The 17,141-nt window shown below is 37.7% G+C and overlaps 1 protein-coding gene across 2 annotated transcripts in view; it reads left to right on the top strand.

Moving 5' to 3' along the window:
- The window catches only part of LOC150094569 (integrin alpha-9-like), an 806,800-nt gene that overhangs the window by 306,950 nt on the left and 482,709 nt on the right, over positions 1-17,141 (top strand). For both annotated transcript variants that reach the window (XM_090411876.1, XM_090411877.1), the window contains exon 10: positions 7,337-7,486. In XM_090411876.1, the coding sequence (XP_090268002.1) occupies positions 7,337-7,486 (150 nt within the window). The remainder of the gene's footprint in view (positions 1-7,336; positions 7,487-17,141) is intronic.

The following is a 17,141-nucleotide window of genomic DNA, read 5'->3' on the forward strand; positions in this document are numbered from 1 at the left end:
CACAAATAAATTCCAATTCGTTTATCGATCTGGGTGCTACAGCAAAATTTAGAACTTAGAACTTAAGTACTGAGAGTTCATCTTTGTTTAAAGCGTGGTTGGATAGGTTAACTATGTTACTGTTACCTGCAGGTGATTGGTGGCTCCTGTTGTTTCTTGCTTCTGGTTGGTTGTTATCGTTCGCTGTGGGGAAATTTGAATATGTCTGTTGGTTTCGGCGATCTTTTAGTCTAAGAAATTTGGAAATGACATTTTCTTTGTTTGTTTGAAGGATATGGTTCACTGTGTTGTCCATAATCTTTTCCAGGATCATCCAGATATCTGCGTTTAAGTAGCTTGAAAGTTCAGATTTTTCATTTTGTTGCTGGTTTTGAGTAACGTATAAGTTCTTTAGCCTGGATCTGTGCTCTGAGTAGTGCTTTCTCCATGGGGTGGTATATTCATTGCGCCTTTGTTGAGGTGAATTTTCTCTTTATCATCATCATCATCATCAAATTCCTGCCATGTACCTTTAAGGGGTATACTGGATATGACAGTACTACATGAAAAAATTACATCATTACTAACTTCCTATCTACAATTTTCCTCCAAATCAGTCTGTTACTTGTCAAGACTCCAACATTATCTGATCTTATATTTCTATCATCTAAGGCACTTTGTACCGCATCAATCCACCTATATCTTGGTCTTCCTCTGGGTCGTTTTCCTGCCAACCTGGCACACTTGTTTTGCTAATCTTTCCTCTCCCATTCTATTTAAGTGACCATACATTTTCTCTTTAGTTTGAGGCAATTCGGGATGATATTGCTGTCCCTACATCATTTTAAAAAAGCCAGTCGATTGATCAAACCAGAAACATGAATCTTCAGCTTACCGTATTGATTGCATCACTTGTGAGTCAAATCTCCATGAATTATCATAATCCTTTCTTTCGGGATTGCAGTTTTAATATTCAAAAATTCAAGGTGTTATGGAATAAAGGCATAATATATTGGTGGAGCTGTACTTCGGGAAGTGGATGAGATTCGGGATCTTAGAATGATGGTAGACAGTGGACTGAAGTTCTGATGGCACATTGCATGTGTTGCAAAGACTGCACATTGTATTGCTGCTATGATAAAAAGTACATTAAAATGCAGGGATTGGTGCTGCTATACAAGGCATTAGTCAGACCACATATGAACTATTGTGCTCAGGTTTGGTCACCTAGTTTTCATTGTAATGTGGAAACACTAGTGAGGGTCCCAAGATAAATAATCAAAGTTATATCAGGACTCTGGAGTGTTGGTTATGAAGATTGTTTGAGAGAATGTGAATCGGAGGAAAATAGGAGATATGATAGAGATCTTCAAGTTAAGAGCTTTTATCCAATTAATAGTAATGAAATTATAAAAGGAGTACATGTTAAGATCGGAATAACAAGAGGTCATCCCTGGTAATTGTAAAAAGATGTAGTGAAGAAGTATGTCAGGAGTGGATTTTTTTGTTGAGAGTTGTTTACTGAGTGAAATGCATTACCTGAGTGCATTGTGAATGCAGGGATTGTGAACAACTTCGAAGCTCATTTTGATAGACTTGTTACTAGTGTGAGTGGGCCTCCCACGAAGTGTCTGTTGATTCCATGGAGATTATTACTATTAATAATAATAATGAATGGGATGACCTCAGATCAAGAGGAAACAGTTGGAATCGAAGAGGGTTCTAAAACAAATAAGCAGAAAGGAAAATGGCCCCACTTGAGCATGGAGAGGTTACACCGAATGAGTGGTATCAGTGGAACTATCTGTAGATCCAGGAATGATCTGTTGTGTTTGTATACAAATGCTAGAAGTGATATAGTTGCACTAATTGAGTCTGTTCACCCAAAAATTGTTGGAATAAGTGAGACATGGTTTGGATGAGGATAACATCCTGACGCAAACACAGATGGAAGGATATGATTTGTTTCGTGAGGATAGAAGGGGTAAGGGAGGGAGAGTGCTATTGATGATAGAGAAAGAGTTATGTCCATACAAAGTAGATGCAAGAGGGAAATAACGGCAGTGGTTTTGAGGCAGTATGGTGTGAGATAGAGGTGAATGAAATGAAATACTTGGTTGGATGTTATTATAGACCAGGTAATGTGGACGGTAATGATAATGAAATGTATGATCATATTAGCCAAGCAAATAAGAAAAGAGTGATCAGTATTGGCTATTTTAATTATGGCAATATAGACTGGAATGATGAGATAGCAACTGGAAGTAAAGAAAATTAGTTTCTTGGGTTTTTGAGAGATAACTACCTCAGACAGTATGTAAAAGAGGGAATGCCAGGATTAAGATTCTTGGATTTGGTCATCTCATCAGGGGATGTAATTATAAATGCAGTGTCAAGGAATGACCCACCCACCAATTGGTGACAGTCACCATGAGGTGATTACCTGGGTGGTTTCCAGCAGTGTGAGGGCCCTCTGTAAGAAATGGGTATATGTGGAACAACAAGGAGGGCTAATTATGAAGAGCTCAGGAGACAGCTTGCAGGTATAGCATGGAATGAGGAGTTAGCTGGAAAAGAGATCAATGCAGATTGGGGGATTTTTAAGATTTATCTAGTAGATGCAATGTCTAAATGTATTCCAAGGGTGAAAAGGGTAAATAAGGTAGGTGTGAGATGGATGAATAAAGAGATTAAGCATGCGATAAAGAGAAAAAGGGCATTATGGAGGCAGCATAAGAGAAGTGGAAATCAACCAATTTCCTGAGGACTACAAAGAACAGGCAATGCATGTGACTTAGTTGGCGAGAGTAGCTAAAGAGAAGTATGAACAGCAGTTGGCTAATGAAGCCAAAAAGAATCCTAAGGAGTTCTTTTGATATGTAGCCAGCAAAAGAAAGAATGATTATGGAAGAATGACATTGATTGAAAAAAATGGTATAAAGACAACTGTTGTGGAAGGTGTGGTGGAGGTATTTAATGAGCAGTTCATAAAGGTCTTTCAATCTTGTGAATGTGACTTCATGGAGAGATTGAGAGCAGTTGATGATGGGGAGGAGAGACTGACTGTAAGTGAGTAAGAGGTGTATGGGGAGTTGAGTAAACTAGATGTTAATAAGGCTGTGGGACTTGATAATATATCACCACGTATTCTGAAGGAATGTACCAGGGAGTTGACACCGGCCTTGACATATTTTGTTAATACGAGTCTTGCACTGGGTCAAGTTACTAAGGAGTGGAAGGAGGGCAAGATTGTGCCACTTCATAAAGGAGTTGATAGAATTCAAGCATCAAACTATAGGCGTATCTGTGTGTCAGGTGTTGTGGTTGAGTTATTGGAGAAGTTTGTGAGAACTTGGATCCAGAAGTGGGTTGTCAGCAATGGTATTATCTTTAATGGACAGCATGGATTTGCTAAAGGAAGATCATGTTATAGTAATCTATGTTCTGATTACAATAATGTGACTGCTTTCTTGGACAGAGGAGAAGGATACACAGTAATATTATTATTTGACACATCCAGGGAGTCCAGGGACTCATCGAGGGAGAACACCTGCTCTACATCTCCGTTTTCACCATTCAATCACCAACTGACCGCAACTACACCAATGCCATCTACCGTTGACCACCAATGGTATTTCCACAGACCATCACAAACATCCATGCCCTTAGATACTTAGATTTTGCAAAGGCTTTTGATAGATTATCTCATGATACACTGATGGTGAAACTAGAGCGGATAGGGTCGGATATTAGATTGGTGCATTGGATTGGAGACTGGCTATCTGACAGGTATCAACAAGTTGTGTATGGGGGAGTGATATTCAGGAAAAGAAAAGTCACTAGTGGTGTACCTCAAGGGTCTGTTTTAGAGCCATTACTGTTTAAATTGTATATTAATGATACTGGTGAAGATTTGGATGGAGATATTCAGTTGTTTGCAGATGATGCAAAGTTGGGATGAACCATGAAGAGTAGATGATGTTGTGGCCTTACAAGAAGACTTCAATAAATTGAGTGATTGGGTATGGAAATGGGGGATGCGAGTTCAATATTGCAAAATGTAAGGTTTTAAAATTTGGAAAACAAAGATGGGATGCAGAATTTATGCTTGGTGAGGATATATCATCGGAGGTGGAGGTCACCACTACACCATGTCTCATCTCTTCTACGACCTTTAGAATTTTCCCAGAAGATAGTTCAGCCCAACAGCCATCATGACAGCCAATGCATGTTTTCCATTGTTGATACATTTTCAAATATTCTTCACTATAAATGTTTAACTGTGGATTTGTTAACTATTAGTTTTTTAATTTTTTTGGGTTATTTCCTATTGAAGTGAATCAAAGTTTTTTCATGAACATAGTCAAATTAAAACATCAATTCTTTTGACTTCTTTGTGAGTGGATTAATACCAGAAAATTGTTATTCTGATATATCTTGATTATTTTCAATACATATTATCATTTAAAAACCAGGCATTCTTTTGCAGAAACATAAAATGAAAGTATTCAGAAGAGTGTAAACAGAGGATTGGTAATATGTGTAAAATATTACTATTATTATTATTATTCAGGCCTAGATGGAGTTAAACGACTCATCGTGGGGGGGGGGTCCTTCCTAAGAACATAAAGTCTGTCAAGACTCATCGAGGGGAGGCCCCCCCCCCCCCTAAGAAACATAAAATCTATCATACCACTCCTTAAACTCATTGACCGTTCTCGCTCTCACCACTCCATCAGGCAGTGCATTCCATGGTTCAACCACCTTTCATGCAAAGAAACCACTCCTCACCCTCTTGCTCACAGTTTCCTTTTGTAACTTCCAGGAATGGCCTCTTGTCATCACTCCTTCCCGCTGTTCAACCAAGCGAAAGAACTCCCCAGTGTCAACCCTGTAAACAGTTTAAAAGTCTCAATCATATCACCTCTCCTTCTTCTATCCATCAAACTCTGCAGTCCACATTCCCTCAGCCGATCCTCATAACTAACATTGTACAGTCCTGAAACCATCTTTGTCATCTTTCTTTGTATCCTTTCCACAGTTAATTTATCCCCTTCAAATCCTGTGGACCAAATCTGAATATTATTATTATTACTATTATTATTATTACCCAAGACCTCATTGAGTCAAAGACTCATCTGAGAGGTCCTTTTATCACACACACACATCTACATCATACCATGTCTTAAACACACTCAAAGTCCTTGCAGACACCACACTCTCAGGCAAGACATTCCAATGATTCACAACTCTGCACGAAAAAAACCTGCCTCTCACTCCTCTACTCACACCTCCTTTATACAGTTTCCAGGGATGACCTCTTGTTCTCCCCTGATCTCCCACTATTCTCTGTAGAACTTCTCCACCATTGATCTTTTAACAACCCCTTACCAACTTGTAGGTCTCTATCATATCTCCCCTCTTCCTTCTCTCCACCAGACTCTGCAAATTACATCTTCTCAATCTTTCCTCATACTCAACATTCCAGAGGTCAGAAACTGCCTTAGTCAGTTGCTTTTGGACCCTTTCCAACATCTCTTCATCCTTCTAAAAACCAAATCTTGTTTTCAGAAGTGACCAAATCTGGGCACAATGGTCCATGTGTGGCCTAATCAAAGACTTATACAATGGAACAAGAATTTCCCTACTTCTACACGTCAGTGTCCTCTGCATTATTCCCGGAAGTCTCTGTGTTGTCTTCACAATTTTGGCGATGTGTCCCTTAAATTTTAGATCCTTATCCACTATCACCAGCAAATCTCTTATTTCCTCTACCTCCAACAATATATTCTCACCAAGCATAAATTCTGCATCCCATCTTTGTTTTCCAAATTTTAAAACCTTACATTTTGCAACATTGAACTCACATCCCCATTTGCTTGCCCAGTCACTCAATTTATTCAAGTCTTCTTGCAAGGCCACAACATCTTCACTATTCTTTATGGTTCGTGCCAACTTCGCATCATCCGCAAACAACTGAATATCTACATCCAAATCTTCGCCAGTATCATTAATATACAAGTTAAATAGTAATGGCCCTAAAACAGACCCCTGAGGCACTCCACTAGTGACTTTCCTTTTCCTGGATATCGCACCCCCATACACAACTTGTTGATACCTATCAGATAGTCAGTCTCCAATCCAATGCACTAATCTAATATCCAACCCCTTCTGCTCTAGTTTGATTGTCAACTTATCATGAGGTACTCTATCAAAAGCCTTTGCAAAATCCAAGTATATTACTGTGTATCCTTCTCCTCTGTCCAAGGAAGCAGTCACTTTGTTGTAATAAGTAAGTAGATTACTAAAACATGACGTCCTTTTAGCAAATCCATGCTGTCCATCAAAGATAATACCATTGTTGTCAACCCAACTCTGGATCCTAGTTCTCACAAGCTTCTCCAACAACTTAACCACAACACCTGACACACAGATAAGCCTATAGTTTGATGCTTGAGTTTGATCACCTCCTTTATGAAGTAGCACAATCTTGCCCTCCTTCTACTCTTTAGGAACTTGACCAAGTGCAAGACTCGTATTAAAAAAATATGTCAAAGCAGGTGTCAACTCTCTGGCACATTCCTTCAGAATACCTAGTGATATATTATCAATCCCACAGCCTTATTTATATCTAGTTTACTCAACTCCCCAAACACCTCTTGCTCACTTACAGTCAGTTTCTATCATCAACTGCTCTCAATCTCTCCATGAAGTCATATTCACAAGATTCATAAAGATTGAAAGATCTTTATGAACTGCTCATTAAGTATCTCCACCACACATTCTGCAACAGCTGTCTTTATACCATTTTCTCCAATCAATGTCATCCTTCCATAATCATTCTTTCTTTTGCTGGCTACATATCGGAAGAACTCCCTAGGATTCTTTTTGGCTTCATTTGCTAACTGCTGTTCATACCTCTCTTTAGCTACTCTCACCAACTAAGTCACCTGCCTTGTCTGGTCTTTGTAGACCTCATGAAATTGGTTATTTCCACTTCTCTTATGCTGCCTCCATAATGCCCGTTTTCTCTGTATCTCATGCTTAATCGCTTTATTCATCCATCTCACACCTACCTTATTTAACCTTCTCACCCTTGGAATACATTTAGACATTGCATCTACTAGATAGTTTTGAAAATCCCATATTGCTCAGTACCTTTGAAACCATTGCACAAAAATGCTGACAATAGATTAAGAATGACTGATAGTAATGTTGGCATCCCTGTGATTGTTATTTTGTTAATTTTTCACATTTCTGTGTTTTTTGAGCAGATCTGTGCAGGAGTTGACAGGAACTGCAAAATATTTTAGTAGTCACCTTAAACTTTCATTTGATATTTTATTTCATTTTCAAGTATGGAGAATACTTTGGGTCTACAGTCCTTGGAGCTGACATTACTGGGGACAGATACACAGATCTTTTGGTAGGTGCACCATTTTATCACAAACGGTCATCTAATGGTGGTGAGGAAGGAAGAGTATATGTCTTCATCAGTGATGGCTTGGTAAGTTCTTATATTAAGTGATTGCTAAATGTTCATGATTTATTTCATAATGGTGTACATTTAATTTGCCTAGATTTTTAATGAAATTGTAAAGGGAAATACATGTAAATCTCTGGAATATATATAAAAAACAGAAGTGGTAAAATCTTACAGACATAATAAACAGGTATATCTTCTATAGTAACATTATTTATTATTATAGTTTGTTGTTGTATGGTGAAATGACTACAAATATTCATTATTTATAAAATTCAAAATTCTCTTCCGATTGCTGACAGGTGGTGGGTATCGCAAAAAATAACCTATTGTATTGTAAGTAATGGAATGCCCAACACATTACATAATCCTCTAAATAAGCAGAGCAAGAGGGCAGCTGTAGAATGCTTGTTCTACTGATTCCAATCGTTAACAGATGTCACAGATTGGATTTCCGATGTTAAAGTAACTCCATTTGATGGTATTGACTGAAAGATTGCCATCACGGCCGGTTCGAGAGTATCTAGTGCCCCTAGGCAAAGAAAATTTAGGCGCCCCACACATTGTCTCTCTCTCTCTCTATATATATATATATTTTGTCATACTCACACAAGCACACGTACACAAGTCTTGGCGCCCCTAAGCGATTGTCTAGGTTTGCCTAATGATAAAACCGCCCCTGATTGCTATATGCAATTATCCTAGCAAGATCCTTCCTATTAGGTACTTCATCAAGTTATGAAACAAAATATTGTTGTCAGTACCCAACTGTGGAACTTCATGGCGAAAGAGATTTTCACCTTCAATTGAAAAAGTCCATATAAAAGTTCCTCCCATCATGACAGGAATCGAACTTAGACTTTTCTAATCAAAGGGCCCAACATACCTTCGTTTTTCCAATTGCGCTATGGAAGCGCTAACTATGCAGAAGGTCTGGAATTTAGTTGAAGAGATCAATGGAAATCTAACAGATAAGCTTAGGTGTTGATGGGTATTCATGACGTATTTTTCAAGGTATTAACAACACCAGAAACACTTTTTTTTTTTTCAACAAAGATGTTTTATTAATGCTTATATTTCACTGATTTTCAACTCAGCATCATCAGAGCACAACACACAAGTAAACGCGACAGTGAGCGAGTGAAACAATATAATTGCACAAGACAAAAGATCTAAAGTCCTATTTTTGGTGCCCTCTAACGGGAAAAAAAAAAAAAAAAAAAACAGCAGTTATCCAGGAGTTTTTCTTAGGATAACCGTCTCCCAAATTTTTGGCAAATTAATGCAACCATATTTGTTAAGGTTGGGAGAATTCTTCAAAGCCATTGCTGACTCAAAAAATAATCTTTCAGATCTATAATGACTCCTAAATAGCACATTCGTTTTCCTCCATCTAATCCTGTGTGAAGGAGTGTCCAAAGCATGGTCTGCCAGTCCCGACTTGCCATAGTAATAGTAGCGAATGTATCTTTCATGTTCTTCCAGGCGGATGTTCACTGATCTTCCTGTTTGCCCATAATAGACCAAGTCACAGTCACATGGAACTTCATACACTCCTGGGTGTGCTAAAGGGTGAAGTTTATCCTTAGGCAAGCGGATCAGAGTTGCCAGCTTGACATGAGGTTTGAAGGTGGTGCGAAGGCCATGTTTCAACAATACTTTGGCTATCTTTTCCGATGTACCTCTGATATAGGGAAGAGAAATGGTCGTGTTGTATTCTTGTGTATTAGGGGAGGGCAGAGTAATGGGCCTATGTAGTATTTTATCTATTTTGTAGGGATTGTAGCCATTGGCTAAGAACGTATGGTGCAGGTACTGGAGTTCAGTGGTCAGAGCTGTATCGTTAGAACAAATGGCTCTGGCTCTGTGTGTCAGTGTTTTTAAAATGCCGTACTGTTGGACTGGATGATGATGTGATTGTTTATGTAGGTATCTTCCTGTGTGTGTAGGCTTTCTGTAAACAGAAAAAGAGAGTGATCCATCTGAAAGGCGGGTGACTAATGTGTCAAGAAATGGTAAACAGTTATTTGATTCTTTTTCTACTGTGAAGTGAATTTTGGGGTGTTGGCTGTTTAGGTAGGTGACAAAAGCATCCAAAGTGTCTTGTCCATGGGGCCAGATGGCAAACACATCATCTACATAGCGCAACCACACTTGTGGCTTGTATGTAGCTGTAGTAAGTACTTTGTTTTCAAAATGTTCCATGTAAAAATTTGCTAATATGGGAGAGAGGGGGGGGAACCCATAGCAGTACCATTAATCTGTTTGTAGAATTCCCCCCCCCCCCATGTAAAGTAACCTGCATTCATGGTAAATTGAAATAATTCAAAAATATCTGGGGGAAATTTAGACTTGATTAAATCAAGAGTGTCTATAAGTGGTACATTGGTAAATAAGGAGGTGACATCGAAACTAACCATTATGTCTGAATCTTTTAGGATTAGATTTTTAACCAGTGTTTTGAAATGGATTGAATTTTTTACAAAAGTAGAGGAGTTGCCAGTAAGAGGGGCAAGCGACTTAACTAAATGCCTGGCCAGTTTATATGTGGGACTATCTATGCTATCAACTATGGGGCGTAGTGGAATATTAGTTTTGTGGATTTTTGGTAATCCATAAATACGGGGTGTTTTAACATGAATTGGTTTTATTTTCCTGATGATTTCTTTGGGCCATGATGTCACTTTTTTTTCAGTAATTTTCAGACTTTTTTCTTTTGCGGCATCGTAGGGTCTCGATGTATAATTTGATATGTGGAACTGTCACATATGAGATCTTGCATTTTTCTGTTATACTCTTCTTTATTCATGATGCTGTTGCATTTCCTTTATTGGCTTTTGTAATAATAATATTTTTATTATTATATTACTTTTTTAGGGCAGTTATTTGCTTACGTGGTATATTGCTTTTTGGAGGCTTAGCCTTGTTTATAATACTTGCTATATCTAGTCGCACGTTATTGGCCATTGCTGGCAGAAGATCGTGGATACCCCGTTCTACTTTCATCATAATTTCTAGTTTAGGAATTTGTTTGGGCGTGATGGCAAAGTTATGTCCTAAACTGAGAGGATTACCAAAAATCCACAAAACTAATATTCCACTACGCCCCATAGTTGATAGCATAGATAGTCCCACATATAAACTGGCCAGGCATTTAGCTAAGTCGCTTGCCCCTCTTACTGGCAACTCCTCTACTTTTGTAAAAAATTCAGTCCATTTCAAAACACTGGTTAAAAATCTAATCCTAAAAGATTCAGACATAATGGTTAGTTTCGATGTCACCTCCTTAGTTACCAATGTAAATAAGGAGGTGACACTTATAGACACTCTTGATTTAATCAAGTCTAAATTTCCCCCAGATATTTTTGAATTATTTCAATTTACCATGAATGCAGGTTACTTTACATGGGGGGGGAATTCTACAAACAGATTAATGGTACTGCTATGGGTTCCCCCTCTTTCCCCCGTTAGCAAATTTTTACATGGAACATTTTGAAAACAAAGTACTTACTACAGCTACATACAAGCCACAAGTGTGGTTGCGCTATGTAGATGATGTGTTTGCCATCTGGCCCCATGGACAAGACACTTTGGATGCTTTTGTCACCTACCTAAACAGCCAACACCCCAAAATTCACTTCACAGTAGAAAAAGAATCAAATAACTGTTTACCATTTCTTGACACATTAGTCACCCGCCTTTCAGATGGATCACTCTCTTTTTCTATTTACAGAAAGCCTACACACACAGGAAGATACCTACATAAACAATCACATCATCATCCAGTCCAACAGTACGGCATTTTAAAAACACTGACACACAGAGCCAGAGCCATTTGTTCTAACGATACAGCTCTGGCCACTGAACTCCAGTACCTGCACCATACGTTCTTAGCCAATGGCTACAATCCCTACAAAATAGATAAAATACTACATAGGCCCATTACTCTGCCCTCCCCTAATACACAAGAATACAACACGACCATTTCTATTCCCTATATCAGAGGTGCATCGGAAAAGATTATTATTATTATTATTACCACGGGCTACTCCAGGAATCCTTAGACTCATCGAGGGAGGCCCTAAACATCATGTTCACACAGCTGTTCAACATTCTCACAGTATCTATCATACCTTGCCTTGAACTCGCTCACTGTCATAGCATCTACAACAGACTCTGGCAGCTTATTCCACTCATTTACCACTCTAAAAGTAAAGAACCCAGCTCTAACACCCCTGCTAACCACGCTCTTGCCCAGCTTCCATGGGTGTCCCCTAGTTCTCCCACCACCAGTCCTGATCTCAAAAATATCATCTGAATTAATCCTATAGAATCCTTTTAGCAATTTGAATGTCTCAATCATATCTCCCCTTATAAAGATAGCCAAAGTATTGTTGAAACATGGCCTTCGCACCACCTTCAAACCTCATGTCAAGCTGGCAACTCTGATCCGCTTGCCTAAGGATAAACTTCACCTTTAGCACATCCAGGAGTGTATGAAGTTCCATGTGACTGTGACTTGGTCTATTATGGGCAAACAGGAAGATCAGTGAACATCCGCCTGGAAGAACATGAAAGATACATTCGCTACTATTACTATGGCAAGTCGGGACTGGCAGACCACGCTTTGGACACTCCTTCACACAGGATTAGATGGAGTAAAACGAATGTGCTATTTAGGAGTCGTTATAGATCTGAAAGATTATTTTTTGAGTCAGCAATGGCTTTGAAGAATTCTCCCAACCTTAACAAATATGGTTGCATTAATTTGCCAAAAATTTGGGAGACGGTTATCCTAAGAAAAACTCTTGGATAACTGCTGTTTTTTTTTTTTTTTTTTCCGTTAGAGGGCGCCAAAAATAGGACTTTAGATCTTTTGTCTTGTGCAATTATATTGTTTCACTCATTCACTGTCGCGTTTACTTGTGTGTTGTGCTCTGATGATGCTGAGTTGAAAATCAGCGAAATATAAGCGTTAATAAAACATCTTTGTTGAAAAAAAGAAAAAGTGTTTGTGGTGTTGTTAATACCGTGAAAAATAAGTCATGAAGATCAATGGAAAATTTGGTGGAAAGCTCCATGGTCCAGAAAACATCTCTACTTTTTCCATGCACTGGAACTTGATCTGAATGCTGATGTCAAGATGTTTTATCAGAATTATCCTATTTGAGGTCTCATTTGTTGGAGCAAAACCCAAAAGTGATACCAAGGTTGAAGTAATGCAAAGTCAAATTTCCATATACAAGTAGTCAAAAGGTGCCCCACTTTATTACTAAGATGCTTGTGATTAGAGATAGATGTTGAAAGTTTTTCACTTGATTATACTATAAATTAAAGATGCCAAGAAATCATAATCTTGGTTTCATCCTTTATCCAGGTGTAAGCAAACAAAGGTTGCACATGAAGTCACTTCTCGACTAGACTACTTATATATACTGGCCACTGACTTCATGTCAATTGCTTTAGTACAGAGTTTCCCAAATGGTGTTCCACGGAAGGTGAATAAGTGTTCTGTGAGAAGTTCTCCTGGAATTTGTCATTTTAGTTTTCTAAGCTTTTCTCATGAATAAATATTTTATAGTGGAAATATTCTAAGGAGAATAATATTCGTGAATATGTCAGAAAGCTCAGACCCGGGACACCCTAATAACATCTTTGTAGCAAATGTTAGTGACCAAGCCATGTATTTTTAAACGTGTAAGTATTCATAAATTATTGTTACTTTTCACACGTCGAAACCTTTCAACATTTGGGAAAGGGAATACCGCTGTTTATGACCGGTCATAAAAATTGTCTGCAAGCGGATTATAACAATGGGCAGCATAACCTCTGTTCTCAGAACTGAAGGAAATGACGTGTGTAGCAAATATCAGTGACCAAGTGACCAGTTAGAGGAAGTGGAAGAGGCAAGGGATCTGAGGCTCATGATTGATAGAAAACTGAAATTCAGGGAACATATTGCACAGGTGATGAATGTAACCCAGAGGATTGCTGCAATAATGAAAAGGATGCTAACCAGCAGAGATAGGGGTTGTCATTGCATTGTATAAAGCCTTGAATAGACCACACTTGGATTATTGTGCTCAAATTTAGTCCCCAGGATTTGAAGGGTATAAATGAACTTTGGAAAGATTGCAGAAGCAGATAACAAAGATGATATAGGGACCTTACAATGTTAGTTATGAGGATAGGCTGAGGGAATGTGGCCTGCAAAGGTTATTGATAGAATAAGGAGATCTGATATGAATGAGACATTTCAACTGTTCAGAGGTAATTGCAGCGTTGACACTGGGGAGCTCTTTTGTTTGGTGGAACACAGGGAAGAAGTGAGGACAAGGAGCCATCCTAGGAAGTCATAAACAAGAGGGTAAGGAGTAGTTTCTCTGCAAGGAGGATGGCTGAACAATGGAATGCATTGTCTGATAAAGTGGTAATAGCATAAACAGTGTATTGAGTTCAAGGAGTGGTGTGATAGACTTTGTGTTTTCTAGAGTGAGCCTCCCACAATTAGTCTTGTGACTCCATGGTGGTCCTGAATAATAATAATTATGGTTAGCAACATTGGACTGACATTCATTATCATTTGTCCATAGAACTTTTTTTTTTTTTTTTTCAGATCAGCCTGCAAGGATTCTTTGTTGAATTATCTTCATCATCCTTTAATTTTTCATCAGCAACAAATTACTATACAATGCTATTAAGACTAACATGTATATTATTAATATACGAGGGTGATCTGAAAAATTATCAGCCTTGACCATAGATGGCAATGCTCACAGCAAGATTTTTTTTTCTAAGTTGGAACATCTGTCATAAGCATCCATGTGAAATTGCAAGTCATTCTATCAAGTAGTTTGTTTTATACAGTTCTCTGAAGCAAAAGTGTTGCCTGTATTCCTTGAAATGGAGTATTCTGCAATTATAAAATTCTTTTTAAAAGAAGGTTTAACAGCAAAAGAAATTCATTCGAAGTTCATAAAAGTTAATGGGCACTTTTCTCCTTAGTTTTTGGCAATTAAGAAATGGGCTGCTGCCGAGTTTAAACTTGGCCGTACCAGCCTTGAAGATGATCCACGTGAAGGATCATCTTCAAGGCTGGTACGGCCAAGTTTTCTGGTATTGTTACACTTCCAAAAAGTGTAACAACACCAGAAATCATTGATCAAGTGCACAATATGGTATTGGATGGCTGGTGAGTCAAAGTGTGTAAAATTGCTGAGACTATAGGCATTTCAAAAGAATGTGCAGGATATATTTTGCATGAAGAATTGCAAATGAAAAAGCTTTGTGCAAGATGGGTGCCATGCTTGGTCACAGCAGATCAAAAACGCATGCACATGAAAATCTCTGAACAGTGCTTGGAGTGTTTTAATAAGAATAAAACTGATTTTGTGCGTCGATTTATTACTATGGATGAGACTTGGATTCACCATTACACACCAGACTCTAAACAATGGAGAACAGTGAAGAAAACAGTGGAGAGAAGCCAGTTGTTCGGCGCCAAAGAAGACAAAATCGGTTCCATCAGCAGGAAAGGTCATGGCATTGGTGTTCTGGGATGCTATAGGCATTTTTTAGCCAGAGCAACAGCTATATTAAAAGCCATGGACAAAATATGGAAGAGCCGAGCTATAAAGATACACACAAAACTGTGCATTGTGGAAACCTTTATCTTCAGCAGCATGCTCTATGGATGTGAGGCCTGGGTACTCCTGAGAGAATCTGAAAGGAGGATATCTTGAGGATAAACTGTCTCCATAAAGTGAACAATGAGGAAATCTTTAGATGAATACAACCAAAAGAAAATCTGATACAGAAAATAATCAAAAGGAAATTACATCTATTATTACATTATTGAAGACCAATATACACAAATTGAGTCATTTTGCACAAAATAGAATGCAGTGGAAGAATCTTATCAAGATGGCATCAGACACCTACGTACGTTGTTTATTATTGTTTTTGAAAGGCATTTTGTTTATTAATTATTTTGAAAAGGGTAAAACAATAAGTGGGGAATATTATTCTGATCTTTTAACCAGACTAGAAATATTCGTGAGAAAAAACCCGGTTTTTTTCAGAAGAAAAAATCATCTTTCATTGTGAGAAAAATTTGTGAGAAAAGACCCAGTTTGCAGAAGAAAAAAATCATCTTTCATCAGGACAATGCACCTACCCACAAAAGTGTTTTGGCAATAGGAAACTTAAGGGATCTGCACTATGAATTGTTGGAACATCCATCCTATTCCCCAGATTTGGGTTCCCTCTGACGTCTATCGCTTCCCAAAACTAAAACCCTTCCTCGCTGGTGAGCGTTTTTCTTCAAATCAAGAGGTGATTGATTAGAGGGGTATTTTGTAGATCTTACTGAGAACCACTACAGGGATGGGATAATGGTGCTGGAGCATCGCTGGAATAAATGTATTATGTATTAGTCTTTAGGGAGATTATGTTGAAAAATAAAAATAATTTCAAAATTATAAATTTGTTTTTCATTGTTAGGCCGAGAACTTTTTAGACCACCCTCGTATGTTAACTAGCAACGACTTAGCATAGCACTCTGTGATATTCAACTGATAGCCCTTCTCTTAGATATGGAATCTCCATACATTACTCTGATATAGCATCAGCTCCACATCACAATGAGTTTGTATAACTATTATTATTCATTATAGTAAATTATATTAATTTTATACCAAACTTGTTGTGTAATGAAATTTTACACACAGTAATAATAATTTATATTACTATTTAACAAAATTACATACAGCATCTGTAATTTTGAAGTTTTTTGAAACTTAAGATTTCACCCAGTGTTTGTGAGGTAGTTTTTTTTTTTTTTTTTTTTTTTTTTTTTTTTTTTTTTTAATTGTCTTGTATCTAACATACTATAATATTATATTTTATAATCCAGTTTATTATATTATATTTTATATGTATCAGTTTTACACATGAAATGCTACAAGACATAACAGAATTGTGCTGAATGTAGGCAAGTGACTAGAAAAAAAGAAAGGAGGATTCAGCTAATATGTTGAGCAGCAGAAGGTTGTAGTTATTGAGAACACAGTATGGAGAAGACTGTCCTAAAGATTAAATGTTGATGGAATGAAAGAGTAGGATGAAAAGTTTGATACAATAAGTTTCAAGCTAAACTATATATAATTGTTGACCAGTATATCCACTTTTTCTGATATGTTTAGAGGAAAGTAAGGAAATGCAGGCTGTGGTAGCCAGTTTGGTGGAGCTGTTCCTACAAAAGTACTGGTAAAAAGGACATAATGCATAAAATGATAAATTGCTTGGAGGAAATTTGTAAGAGAGGGATCATCTATTAACAATTTGTTCCTACTTGAAATTACTCATTCTTAGGGAGGGTTTTTGGATTACCACCCTAAATATAAGAACAGTATTCTAAGATAGAGCAGATTTCAGATTTATAAAGTTGCTGCAGATATGACTCAAAGTATTTTGGAGGCTAAAAAGTCTGTAGATGTAATGTGTTTTTACCGGGATAGGATTGATGTGGAAGGAATGCAATCCCTGTTTGAGTAATATAACATGCTCATACTTTATAATGTTATGATGGAGTCAGACAAGGAGAATGCATATACCGTAATACTTTTGACTTTGCTTAGACATTTGACAGGATGTAGCATGGAAGACTGTTGAATAAGTT

This window comes from Typopeltis vanoorti, chromosome 22 (assembly GCF_054136105.1).
Source record: "Typopeltis vanoorti isolate ZY-2024b chromosome 22, IOZ_Tvanoo_1.0, whole genome shotgun sequence".
Classification (NCBI taxonomy): domain Eukaryota; kingdom Metazoa; phylum Arthropoda; class Arachnida; order Uropygi; family Thelyphonidae; genus Typopeltis; species Typopeltis vanoorti.